This window comes from Haliotis asinina, chromosome 5 (genome assembly GCF_037392515.1).
Source record: "Haliotis asinina isolate JCU_RB_2024 chromosome 5, JCU_Hal_asi_v2, whole genome shotgun sequence".
NCBI classification, from domain to species: Eukaryota; Metazoa; Mollusca; class Gastropoda; order Lepetellida; family Haliotidae; genus Haliotis; species Haliotis asinina.
This window is the reverse complement of record NC_090284.1, coordinates 17,107,285-17,120,932: the sequence shown is the minus strand read 5'-3', so window position 1 is coordinate 17,120,932 and position 13,648 is coordinate 17,107,285. Positions and strand designations below refer to the sequence as shown.

General features: G+C 41.5%; 1 protein-coding gene across 1 annotated transcript; it reads left to right on the top strand.

Moving 5' to 3' along the window:
* The first annotated feature begins 339 nt into the window (after positions 1-339).
* LOC137284364 (tubulin polymerization-promoting protein family member 3-like) lies at positions 340-10,989 on the top strand. Its single transcript, XM_067816147.1, has 5 exons — positions 340-716; positions 5,935-6,158; positions 7,131-7,278; positions 8,996-9,175; positions 9,735-10,989. The coding sequence occupies exons 2-5, from the start codon at positions 5,944-5,946 to the stop codon at positions 9,930-9,932; spliced, it is 741 nt and encodes a 246-aa protein (XP_067672248.1). The 5' UTR covers positions 340-716; positions 5,935-5,943; the 3' UTR covers positions 9,933-10,989.
* Positions 10,990-13,648: the final 2,659 nt, after the last annotated feature.

Sequence of the window (13,648 nt, the reverse complement as noted above, 5' to 3'; positions counted from 1 at the left end):
ATTTCACGCGATTCCTTTTGCTTTAATAGAATCTTGTTGACACGATTCAGTGGCTTCCGTTTATGAATACATGTTGTGAAATGTGATAGGTGTTTGTTGATGTGATAAAGAGTGATAATGAGACTGCAATGATGACCTTTAGCACACCATATCCTCTCAATGAGCCGATACCATCCAACGCACCCATCAAATGGTATTCCGATTTTCCGAGCATTCCTGCAATTCTCCACCTTGGTAGCCAGCCCACGGAGAATCTCCCCATTCACGTATCTGTTACTCACCATCGGAGGGTATACAGGAACCTGCAGCATTTAAACAGTCGGGGGATTGAGCCGCACCGTCAGAAGGATGAAAACCCGGTCCTCATCTAGAAGAACCTGAGTGAGCAAATATATGTAGTGTCAGAGTCTAACTGCGCTGACCTCTTATACAGCTACGCCCATTAGGCTGTGTAGAAACCGATACTTAGTATTTCCTGCTTGATCTTGATTCGTTCTAAATCTCCACTACGTTTATGACAACTGATTCATAAAAGTATATGCTATATCATCAGGAACGTCACTGACCGCTGGTCACGTGGTGCAAACACTGACCGGACTGTTTGAACGCTGAACATTGTTTACTTTGTGACGTTGTTTCTCGGAGTTGAGCATCATAGAGGAGCTTGACAGTTGCTGAATCAGACTAGGCTTATCTAGACGCCTTCAGTGGAGCAGGTAGGTACAATACTGGTACAGTCTGACACAGACTCACATCAAGCTTTGTGGAAGTATTTCGACTATAAGTGTGCTGTTAACCAGTTCTGTAATAGAGACGGGCATACATTAGCAATGTGTATCGTGATGTAGAAGGGCTGTTTGACAGGAATAAGATACTGTGAAAATCCCGTGAAGAACGCTAAGGGGGGTATACACTTCGCTTTTATCAAACCGCTTGTAATTTTAAGGCTTTTTTTCACCAGAATTGTAATGTAGGTTAAATCCATGTTAAATTATTCAAGTCGATTAGCATAAAACGATAACATTTGAGTGTTGGAAGAAGGAGGTTTTAACGATGTTTATTTAACAACAAACCAATCCTTGTGAGGATTACACTCTGTGGAATAACGCTCCTGTTGCGAGACCCCAATACTTACAGCTAAGGCTTGGGGGGAGGCTGAATTCGATCCCCCGTGTGTTAACCAATGTGATTATCGATCGGTGCCAAACCAAAACACTGTAGTGTTCAGAACTAGGCCAGCTGATCGTACTTTCATCTCGTCATTAGGACGATACCGAATTATTCCAGCGCTCTGATGTAAGTCCTCCTTGAGTGTTGTATGCATCTGCACTTAGATTAAGTATGCTTTAATTATGTTCCATTCTTTGATATCGACTAGCAATATCATCTTAAACGCTAGTCAGTGCGGGAGGTATAAGCATGTCTCACAGTCCCTGAACCACATTATATCCCCCCCCCCATCCTAGCCCCCCACTGCAATGCCAAAGCTTCGAATGAAACATGTCCAGATTGCCTCAAGTTCTGAATTTCCTATCTCACTGGGGCGCCTTTTCAATTTAAATGGAATTATTTGTTACCTTGAAATTTAATATATTCAGAGGCTAAGCGTTAGTCTAGGTAGAAATGGAAAGCCTCGTTCCATCAGTTAATATTAACTTACCCTGTGTGTTGGATAAACCGCTGTTAAACAGAACGATATAACACTTAGTGTCATAACAAACTAAATTTTATCAAATCCTTTTCATGAAGTCTTTTTGTCTTCGCTGTCTTCGCTATTACTGTCATAGTAAATCGCTAAAACGCTATGTTGTCACGTAGAACAAAGAAAGAAGCTCCGAGAATTTACAACCCACCCTGCCTTGTAGACAATGTATGTAACTGTATAATTAGTCGACATTAAGTATGTCCCATAACGAGGAAGTAGTGGGCTGAAATGGCGTCGGTGTGAAAATAGGTCATGACTAACAACATCGTCATAGATTTTGTAACCATGGTAACCGGACAAACGAGAATCCCTACTTCGATTGAATGACAGTTTGATGTGACGAGTTTGCAGTAGGCCTGTGGCTAGGGCGGTTACAAAGAACACTGTACAAACACGTCTTATATACTGCGACGGCTGCTGGCACGCCTTTTATGAAAGTGAAATAGAATTTTTTGTTGAAAGGATGAATGCACGATCTTGAAATATGTACGCTGTAAAAACACCGAGCTTGTCCCTGGTCTCCATGTATGTCACTGTATTGCAAGTTAAGGAGGATGAAAAAGTTTTATAGTTAAATTGTGAAATGGAATTAGTGTAAAATTGTAGTTGTCTATTTTGTGGTTATGAGTGAGTGTGGTTTTACGCCACATTTTGCAAACTTCGAGCATTATCACGGCGAGGTACACTAGAAATGGGCTTCACACGTTGTACCCAGATGAGGAATCAAACTCAGGCCTTCGGTGTGACAAGCCCGCGGTTTGACCACTGGACTACCACGCCACTTGGGTCATGGAAGGGTTGGGGGTCGTTGTTGGTGGTGGTGGAGTTGAGTGCAGTGCAAACTTGTTTAATTTATTGTTCACGATTATTGCCCTCTTATAGTGTAACTATCGATATTGGTGTGTGTGGCATCTTGAAACAGCCAGAACCAAGGACAATTTTGTAGTGCTGTGATACCATTCTGCAGTTCAACATGTAGAGTGAATGAGTGAGTGAGCGTGAGCAAGTGTGCTTTCAGCAATATGCAAGCAGCATCAGAGCGGAGCCACCATAAATGGGGTTCACACACTGTACCTAGGTAGAGAATCAGAACTCTCTAGGAAACAGTGGTCATTTTATAGAGCGAGTTGACAAACTGACCGTATTGTCTGTGTGTTGTAAGTGTTATGCTGTGTATGACGTGCGAGTAGCTATGGTTGCGACCCGTGAAGGTCCCGGGGTAGAACAGGCCTTCAGCGACCCATGCATGCCATAAAAGGCGACTATGCTTGCCGTAAGTGGCGACAAACGGGATCCGGTGGTCAGACTAGCTGACTTGGTTGGCATATGTCATCGGTTCCCAATTGCGCAGATTGATGCTGATGTTGATCACTGGATTGTCAGGTCCAGACTCGATTATTTACAGACCGCCGCCATACAGCTGGAATATTGCTGAGTGTGGCGTAAAGCTTAACTCACTCACGCACGCACGCACGCACGCACTCAGATATGGTTGCCTTCATGCCTTCAACTTTATGACCGGTGAATAGAACTCTGCCTTCGTTTATCGCTTGGCTAGACAACCAGACCGTATAGAAGTTCAAGGCATACTTGATATTTGTTCGTTCTTTAGCACTCAGCTAAATAATTCGAACCTGGACCAGACAAATCATTGATCAACGTCATGAACATGGATCTACACAACTAGGATACAATGACATGTGTCAACCAAGTCAGGGGGTCTGACCACCCGATCCCATTATGCTGAATACCAATTCAAACCGGGATCTTCATGGGTGTCAGTGCACACTACTAACGGCGATGGTTGATTCATGACAGTGCAGAACGCCGTTACTTAGGGATATGTATTAAAATATTTTAGTTCAACACATGAGTCCAATTATTTCACTGCCACTTTATAAAATATAAACACTATGCTTGAAAATGAGTTAAAAATATTTTCAAAATATATGAATAGTCTCTCTGCACGTATACTACACAAAGAAGTTAGAGAACATCCGATTTGTTCATATGAATGGTGTTCTTTAACGTTTGTGCAGTATATAACACAAACTGGTTCAACAATACCGTCAATGGCCGACAGGGGGGTACCGAGTGCTCCCAATCCCGGCACAAGGTGTACATGCCAGGACCTGAAGGTTAGCTCTCAGAGGACTTGACCTCGGCAGTGAAAGGGAAGGAGTTGATATTTGAACAGGACATAGCTGTAACCTGTAATAGTCTAAACACCCCGAGGAAACTCGCGACAGTGTAATACCTCATGACCCCACTGTACGGTGTTTGCCTATATGACAGAATGTGGACATTGAGATAGTGGGGATTCTTTATTGACCTTTGCTGTGAAGATCGTTTCATAATTCAGCTTATTAAAGATGTAATCTCCCGTGATAAGCTATTATAAACTCTTCAGTGGCGTTTGGTATGAGTGACACTTCTTAACTGATATTCACATTAGCGAAGTATTGCATATTGGTATTTTTGTACTGCTTTCTTAGGACCGAGGATACTGTGACCTCTGACACTAGGGGAAACACTGACGGTCTTGAGAAATATACTCAATATTTGATGGGGGCTTCATTTGAAACAAACAATAAATTGTTATTCGATAGTGATGTATTTCAAACTGTTATTCTAGTTGTGCATTAGACAACTTCTTTTTATGTAAATAGTGATTGAGTTTATTTTTACGCCGCACTCAGCAATATTCCAGCTATATGGCGGCGGTCTGTAAATAATCAAGTTTGCACCAGACAAGCCAGTGACCAACAGCATGAGCACACTTTTAAAGAGTTTCGGCGACTGTTTGGAACCATGTATCGTTTTGGAAACGTTGGTAATATATTGGTCAGATTTGAAGTATTTCATTTTGACCCTGCATGTGGCGTAAAGTGATAAGTCAAAGTGATAAGCTGATGTCATGTCATGACCTACTGTCCCATTATCACGGTATTAACATTCGTGCGACCATAGTATAGATGCGAGTCACATTTCTAAGTCAATGAGGGGGTTGAGTGAGTGAGTAAATATGGTTTTACGCAGCCTTTATAACATTCCAGCAATACCACGGCGGGGTCACAAGAAATGGACTACACATTGTACCCAGGTGTGGAATCGAACCCTGGTCTTTGGCATGACGAACGAACCACTAGGCTTCCCAACCACCCTGTGTCCCATGCAGGCTAACTGTAAATACTGCATGCCCCTAGGTGTAATTTGAACAAAACCAATCAGTAAACACTTGCTTCAGCAATAGATACAACCTGCCAATAATGATTTTTAATCAAAGTACAAACCTTTCTAAGATACGCTAAATCTTAACGAGTTGAACACATAAGGGACGTGGTTCGTTACCAGTCTTGGTTAAGTACACTTGATGGTCACGTTGTCAACCTGCTTCAATTTAAGCACTCTTGGGTATGGTTGCCATGTACGTAGTAAGGTGAGCTACTGGGAACACAGGAGTAACGATATATTGTTACTATATACACTTTGTCCGGGTGACAGTGTTGGTTGCTGTCGGCTCCTAGTACTGTTTGAAAGTCGTAAAATGGTCATGGGTTGTACGTGTTATGGAGACACAGATCTGTTGTTGAAGTAAGCGATCTGAGTAATGAACACATGCATCTGTTGTTGAAGTAATGGATATTGGTTATGAGATCACATGATCTGTTATCGCAGTAATCGCCAGTGTTTATAAACACATATCTGTTGTTGAAGTAACAGACATGCGTCTGAGGACAAATGTCTGATAGTGTCTGTGAGATCACATTTCTGTTGTTGCAGTAACCGATAGGATCTATGAGAGCACATATCTGGTGTTTGCAGTAAGCGATAGGGTCTGTGAGATCACATATCTGTTGTTGCAGTAACCTACAGGGACTATGAGATCACATATCTGTTATAATGGTCGATAGGGCTATGTGATCAAAAAGCTGTCGTTGTAGTACATAAACTGGTTATAACATACCCAGTATTGGATATTAACACACGTTTGCTGCTACAGTAGCCGACAATTTTAACCCACACATTTCATAAGAACAGATACCTGTCGTTGCAGTTATCTGCCGGGGATATAGAAATACACATATGTGTTGTTGCAGTAACTGATAGAGGTGTGAATATATTAGTATCTATCCTTCGGTACAATAACCGCTAGAGATGATTTATCAGAACCTATACTTAGTTGCACTACCCACACACATTATCAGAACACATATCTGTGTTTACAGTAACCGACAATGTCAGGGCCTACAGGAGACGTGTCCGACTGGGCGGACATCAAGATGGTGAAGGCAGCCTTCCGGAGGGGGGTCCGAAAGGGCTCCGGGGGCAAAAAGCTGACTGATGCAGAAGCCAGCAGTGGGAATCTCACCTCACTTAAGACCGTTGTCCCTAAAGCAGCCTACGAGAAGTTGAACACTGGAGTGTATGCAGCGGCCAAAAAGGATGCCAAGTAAGTAGGTTCCATCGTCGTGTTGTTTCATTGACGTCACTGACATCAGTTCATGTTTTGTTTTACAATATTTTGGCTATAACAAGATGCAGTTCAATGTACAAGAAAATCACAAAGCAATTTTCGCAGCAGTTGTTTTTAAAACATACTAAGGCTCTTACGTTGTGAAAGACAGGAACTGGTATACACATTCAGCGGATCCTGACCCGACTAAGGTGCATAATCATATTGCTGCAATCTGTGCTAATAGCAGAGTCGACTGTATAATTCCGGCTACAGTAAGCACGTGTGTCAAAACCGGCATCTGTCCAATCCGACAAGTTGTCAACATCAGCATATAATCTCAGCCCCCTGCTGGCTTGTACATCTATCATCAGCTTTACAATCTAGCACATTGACTAAAGTGGGTTATTTCTTCGGTCCCAACGAGTGCCGGTTTAGACAGCTTCCACTGTAGAGGTGATACCAGGTGTTGTCTGTAACCTACCCCACGGTTCCACTCTTCAAAGACAAATAAAAAGGCTGGTCAATAGTTTACCTGAAAAATAATAATAATAATAACAATAATAAAAAAAACATCAGAAAAAAGCAAAACATACCCAAATAAACAAAAATAAACAAAATAAACAAAACAAAACTAATCGGCAATATCTAGTTCAATTCAAAGTAAGTAACTGCATCGTACATCTTTTTTTCACCTATGCGTCCAATTTTAAAATGTCCTCCACAGACCTTTTTCAAGGTTTTACTGAAGCCTTGAATGTTATAAATGTGATCGGACAACTTGAGACATAAGACACACAGGTCAAAAATCAAATATATTTTGGTAAAATGGGCATGCTCGAATGTACCTCAAAATTTGTGAAATGTATACATTAAAGGCTAGGGCTGCTGGAATATTGCTCCATGTGAAGGGAAGGTTAACAAGGGGAATGTCTTGTGTAAGTATTGATAATCAAATGATAATTGCAGGGGTAAACTGAACATAACGACATTCGTGACGAAAGACTTCTTCTGGAAGATGGCAGGGAAGAATGAAGAGTGCGCCAAGGCATGGTGCGTGGAGATGGCGGAGGCTGAGCAGAAGAGGCAGGAGGAGGAGAAGGCAGCGGCAGCAGAGGTGAGGAGATAGTGAGGAATACCCCACCCTTTATGTCAGTATACCTCATCCGCTATATCAGAATACCCCGCCCTCTACGTCAAAATACCTCATCCTCTCTGATAGAACACTTCAGCCTCTATATCAGAATACCTCATCCTCAATATCAGAATACCCCGCTCTCTATATCAGAATACCGCATCCTCAATATCAGAATACCCCACCCTCTATGTCAGAATACCGCATCCTCAATATCAGAATACCCCACCCTCTATGTCAGAATACCTCATCCTCAATATCAGAATACCCCACCCTCTATGTCAAAATACCGCATCCTCAATATCAGAATACCCCACCCTCTATGTCAAAATACCTCATCCTCAATATCAGAATACCCCACCCTCTATGTCAGAATACCGCATCCTCAATATCAGAATACCCCACCCTCTATGTCAGAATACCGCATCCTCAATATCAGAATACCCCACCCTCTATGTCAAAATACCTCATCCTCAATATCAGAATACCCCACCCTCTATGTCAGAATACCGCATCCTCAATACCAGAATACCCCACCCTCTCTATCAGAAACCTGACACTTTATTTTATAATACCTTTATGTCTTGATCCGAATACCTCACAAGCTGTGCAAGAATTGCTCACACACCCTTTGTGAATGCTCACCCTGCATGTCAGAATACTTCATTCGTTTTCTTAGAATAGCAGCTATCACCGAAACCGGAACCCCATCATACCATTCTCCAGTAGTGTTAAAGACCTTGGAGTTCACCTGGATTCAGTACTGACTTTAAAGATACACACTGACAACATCTTCAAATGTCAGCAACATCAAAATTTCCTTGCCGAAACCAAGTGTTATCGAAACTGGATTATTACTACAGATTGCACGAAACACTCATCTCAAAACTACAAAGAGTACAAAATCCAGCAGTGTGAAAAATGTGCCCGAGAAAGGACATATCTCACCAGCAGTACAAGCCTGCTGCCCATACGGGAATAACATCCTGAGCCTGGCCCACCATTGCTATCATGAAATTGCTCTTAACCACCACAATGATCAGCCGATCAACATCCAATGGTCATCACAAGACGTACACTAAAATCGTTTAGTGTCCACTCTTACAGTTACAGAGCTGCGACACTTTGGAACCAGCTGCCACACGAACTCAGAATAACAACATACCTTGATTCCTTCAAATGTGCTTTGAAAACATTTCTCTTCAGAAAATCCTACAGTGATTAACAAACACTTTCTGAAAGGTTTCAACCATTTTATGTAGAAATGTTTTATGTCTTGTAGCACTTTTATATGAAGCACCTTGCATATTCACTTTTGTATACAATCCAGCGCTGTATGAATATACATGCTATTATAAAAGCTGATCCTCTATATACGAGGAGGGGCGGTGGGGTAGCCTAGTGGTTAAAGCGGGTTCGATTCCCCACATGGGTACAATGTGTGAGGCCCATTTTCTGGTCCCCCGCCGTGATATCGCTGGAATATTGCTAAAAGTGGCGTAAAACCAAACTCACTCACTCACTATATACGAGGATATCTCGCACTGTATGAGAATTTCTCACCCTTGATATCATAATAGCAATGACTGTCTCAAAATATAGGTTACGTTGTCAAGCAGGCAGATATCATTAAGTTGATTCAACATTAAAGGATTCGAGGTAAATTACTTACATCAAAGTCTGACATATATTTGACCAGGGTCCGAAGAAGGGCAGCGATGTGACCAGCCGTTTGACGGACACCAGCAAGTACACGGGTTCTCACAAGGAGAGGTTCGACGCTGAGGGTAAGGGCAAGGGGATTGCCGGAAGGAAAGATCTCCACAAGAACGACGGCTATGTTGGAGAATACAAAGGAGAAGGTTCATTTGAAAAGGGGGTAAGTGAACTTGTCATCCGACTGCTTGTAACTGTACTTATGACATAGAGATGATTGATTATAGCAAACATCTGGATGGTTGGTTGGTTGTTTTTTAACGCCACACTAAGCAATATTCCAGCCATCCGGTGATCATCAGCAAGAGCATTGATCTAGGCATTTGGGATGCGATGACATGTATCAACCCAGTCATAGGACCACCCGATCCCCTCAGTCCCCTCTTGAGGCAATCATGGGTTGTTGAAGATCAGTTGGGACACAGTTACCCCTGATTGCATTCATGGTTGATACAGTGTATCCCGCGATGTTTTTTCGACCTATGAAGATCCAGGTTAGAAGTGATCTTCAACACCCCATGCTTGTCGCAAAAGGTGACTATCGGGATCGGGTAGTCCGACTCGACAACTTGCTTGACACGTCTTCATATTCAATTTGCGTAGATCAATGCACATTCTGTTAATGACTGGATTATCTGGTCCAGATTCGATTATTTACAAACCGGTGAACGAACAAACAAATAACATGGATGCTTATTCATACAGCCTTGTTTGTTTTGCAGAAGAAGGACAAAGGGTCATGCAACGCCGCTGATGAAATTACAAAACGTCTGACGGACACCAAACTCTACGCCGGCACCCACAAGCAGAGGTTCGATGAGGACGGGAGAGGGAAGGGTACAGCAGGACGCAAAGACACCGAGGAGTACAGCGGCTACGTCAGCAACTACAAGGGAGAAGGAAGCTTCGACAAGAAGTAGATCACCGTCGACACTTCTCATAATGGGTACAGCCATTTCTCCATCGGCCTCGAGGACGGAAGGGAACAAGCTCCCATGTGACCAAACTTTGACAGTTTACCGTGGAACCAAACGGTTTTCTGTGTTGAATTAATTTAAAAAGAACAGACCATATTTGATCACTGGATTTCAAAATGAATTTACCTCTTGACCCATTCATTATATTTAATGGCATCATCGTTCTATAATTTGTGTACACAAATGGTTAATGCTACATTTCAGTGTCATATGGTAAAATGGTTGTCATCTGAGAGGTACAGATGGAAATTTCTTTCCATCTACCATAGCATTTGATCTAATGCCCCTTTTACGGATTGGTGGGTAAATTATTAAGACAAATCATCAGTTTCGGCAATAGTTGCATCATAGAAAGCTACAGGTTCATGGCCATTTGACAAACAATTGGTATATGGTTGCAGCTGCAATTATTGACTTCTCAACGTTGGAATTTTTCCAAAGTACATGGTTCTAGTTACGTGTAAAACGTATTTCTTCCCATGTTATTTTGATGGATAATACTACTCAAAAGAAGTCAAGAACAACATGTTCACAAGACCTAATAATCTGTCATGACAACAAGGTAAACATGCTTCCAGTTGTGACAGTAGTACCTTAACTTGTTTTGAGTAGTATACATTTGAATGGATTATTGACACTTCACGTTCTTGTTGTCTCTTTCGTTTGGTGCATATCTTGTTGAAACACCCATGACTGTTTCTAGAATATGTGTGTGTAGCCAAAATATTTGACAATTACATGTCCATTTTTAGTAGGATTTCGAAAGTCCATCTCTTCCATAGACCAGTTTTCTTGAGGACCCATAGAAGTGCCTGTTGAACATTCCTAACTCATTTTACGAATATTTTCTTAAATCATCGCTCTTGGTCATACGCCTATTTATTTACAAGGTCAATGATATACGACATACCTCCTATTACATAACTATTTTATGAGTTACCTTATATTGTGCCTAAATTATGCGTCTTCTATTGTCAAGTCTCATGTGTTTTACATACCTGTCATGCTCTTTAAGAAAAGTAGGGGAACTTCATTTTTCACTTATGGGATACATTTCGCAATCAATCAGTGTTGATAGGACAGTACTGAATGTTTCGAGAGAGCATCACCACCTGCACTTCCTTCCATGGTTGTTTGTACAGTAATCGTACTTGAAAGAATATTGGTGTATGATGTGAAATTTGTACGATTTTCATTTTCAAACAAAAAAAGAAACACAGCTACCAATTGTGCGATGCATGAAGATTGTCAATAATAACAGTCTTCAGTGATTTATAGACCTTCCTGAAAATCGTCAGAATCAAGAATTACACCTCATACGAGTAAGAGACACGTGCATGCCATGCGTTGTGTTGAGGTACGGTGTTAAAGAGGAAAGGTGTTGCTTTCGTAAGATGTGATGTGATTTGAAAAGACTGTTAACGCTTATACTTCTAATCTTAATTGAAAGTATGACTTCCCCTACTTTTTAAAGAGTATATAATAAGCAATAGATAGTGCTAGATATTATTGTTATAGGTGTATGTGCCTGTAAACCCGTTTAAAGTCATCTATTTCCTAGATATTGTATACACATACAACGCATAATGCTGTTATACCATATACGTAGAGAACCAAATTTCACCTTTGTGATCATTCTCATTGTTTTAGTTTTGTTAAATAAAACATTATTACTCTAGTGTCGTTTTGTAAAATAAAACTATAAAACAAATTTGGATCACAAACACATCCACCAAAGTACGAGAATTTGTACTTTACTGAAGAAATTTTAATCCGAATATAAAATGTTACATTTGACCATTTGCATAAATGTATTTTGTATTTATAAAGAATTGACATACTGTAAACTTTACAATCATTCGAGTCGTGTATATATAGAGAATTTAGTTTTACGACAGACTCAGCAATATTCCAGCGTTATGGCGGCAATCTGTAAATAATCCAGTCTGGACTAGTCAATCCAGTGATCAACAGCATGAGCATTGCTCGGAACAATTGGGAACAGATGATGTGTCTGCCTAATCAGGCATCGGTTACTGAAGATCAGTTCTAACGACCATCTTCATGAGCCATGCGAATTTATGAGCTTTCGTGAACTTCTTACTGGATTGATACACTATGCATGGTGTTGGTGTTTTAGTACTGTTATACCGAATTACAGTTGTTATCCGTGAAAAATTTCAGTGACGACAAAGACAAGGACAAAGCATAAATATCACTATTTCATGGACTAATGTGGAAATTACACCAGATTGAAATACAGTGTCGTAAACATTGTCTTTTAGGGAGACAAAGACGGTGACAATTTTGTCATAGAAAACAGAGGTAATGGCTGCTACGGAGAAGAGGATGTTAAGGGTGAACAGAATGAACTCCGTTAGTTCAGAACTGTGACTATTCATCTCAGTGAAAACATACAACTATGTTCATATGGGACTCTCAGCCTTTTGGTCAGAATTGGCGTTCAGGAACCATACATGCTTGTTGTAGGGGGCGAATAACGGGACCGGTGGCCAGGTTCTTACATCAAAGAGCCTGTATCATAGTGAAGATCAAGATGCTTGTGGGTGGTAGTCAACCAGACAGACAACTAGCGAAACATCAAGTAAACAATGAGCTTGTGAGTGAGTTTAGCTTTACGCCAGGAATGAGCGTCACACATTGAACCCATGTGGGGAATCGAACCTGAGTCGTCGGCGTCACCAGCGAACCCTTTTACCTCTGCCCAAGCAGACTGACTGTCACGTAGTTTCCAAATTACAATTTTCCAGTAATATATAATCGCTTCAAATCATCTCAGTATTTTTAACCTGTCTCACGTTGTGTTTAACTGATACATCAAACGCCCAATGATATTGTTTACAATCGTCAATACTTGACTATTAAAACGCTGCCAGTTGTCTCTGATCTGGCCCTGAGCGTGTATGGCTGTATTGTAAAGGTATTGTATTAAATACAGCTTGCCAGTTCAGACCTATCTGTTTGTGTAGCATGTGGTGTCACTATTGAATTTCACTATAGTATTACGAAAGTGTTCTACAGAATACGAAAATCTTGACGTGTCCTTTGTGGTTAGTGGTGTAAGCATGCAGCTGAGCGTAAACCGATCCGTTCTGTTTGCGAGAGCAATCAGTATTCACTCACTATCCCAACAGTTACATTCACTGGATACAGGGGTTGGTGGGTTAAATCACTGGCTACAGGGGTTGGTGGGTTAAATCACTGGCTACAGGGGTTGGTGGGTTAAATCACTGACTACAGGGGTCGGTAGGTTAAATCACTGACTACAGGGGTTGGTAGGTTAAATCACTGGTTACAGGGGTTGGTAGGTTAAATCACTGACTACAGGGGTTGGTGGGTTAAATCACTGGCTACAGGGGTTGGTAGGTTAAATCACTGGCTACAGGGGTTGGTAGGTTAAATCACTGACTACAGGGGTTGTCGGTTAAATCACTGGCTACAAGGGGCGGTGGGGTAGCCTAGAGGTGAAGGTGTTCGTTCGTCACTCCAAAGACCCTAGTTCGATTCCCCACATAGGTACATTGTGTGAAACCTATTCCTGGTGTCCCCCGCCGTCACATTGCTAAACGCCGGGTAAAACTAAACTTACTATTACAGCGACCTAAGAGTATTCTATTGTACACGGGGGCAGCTGGGTA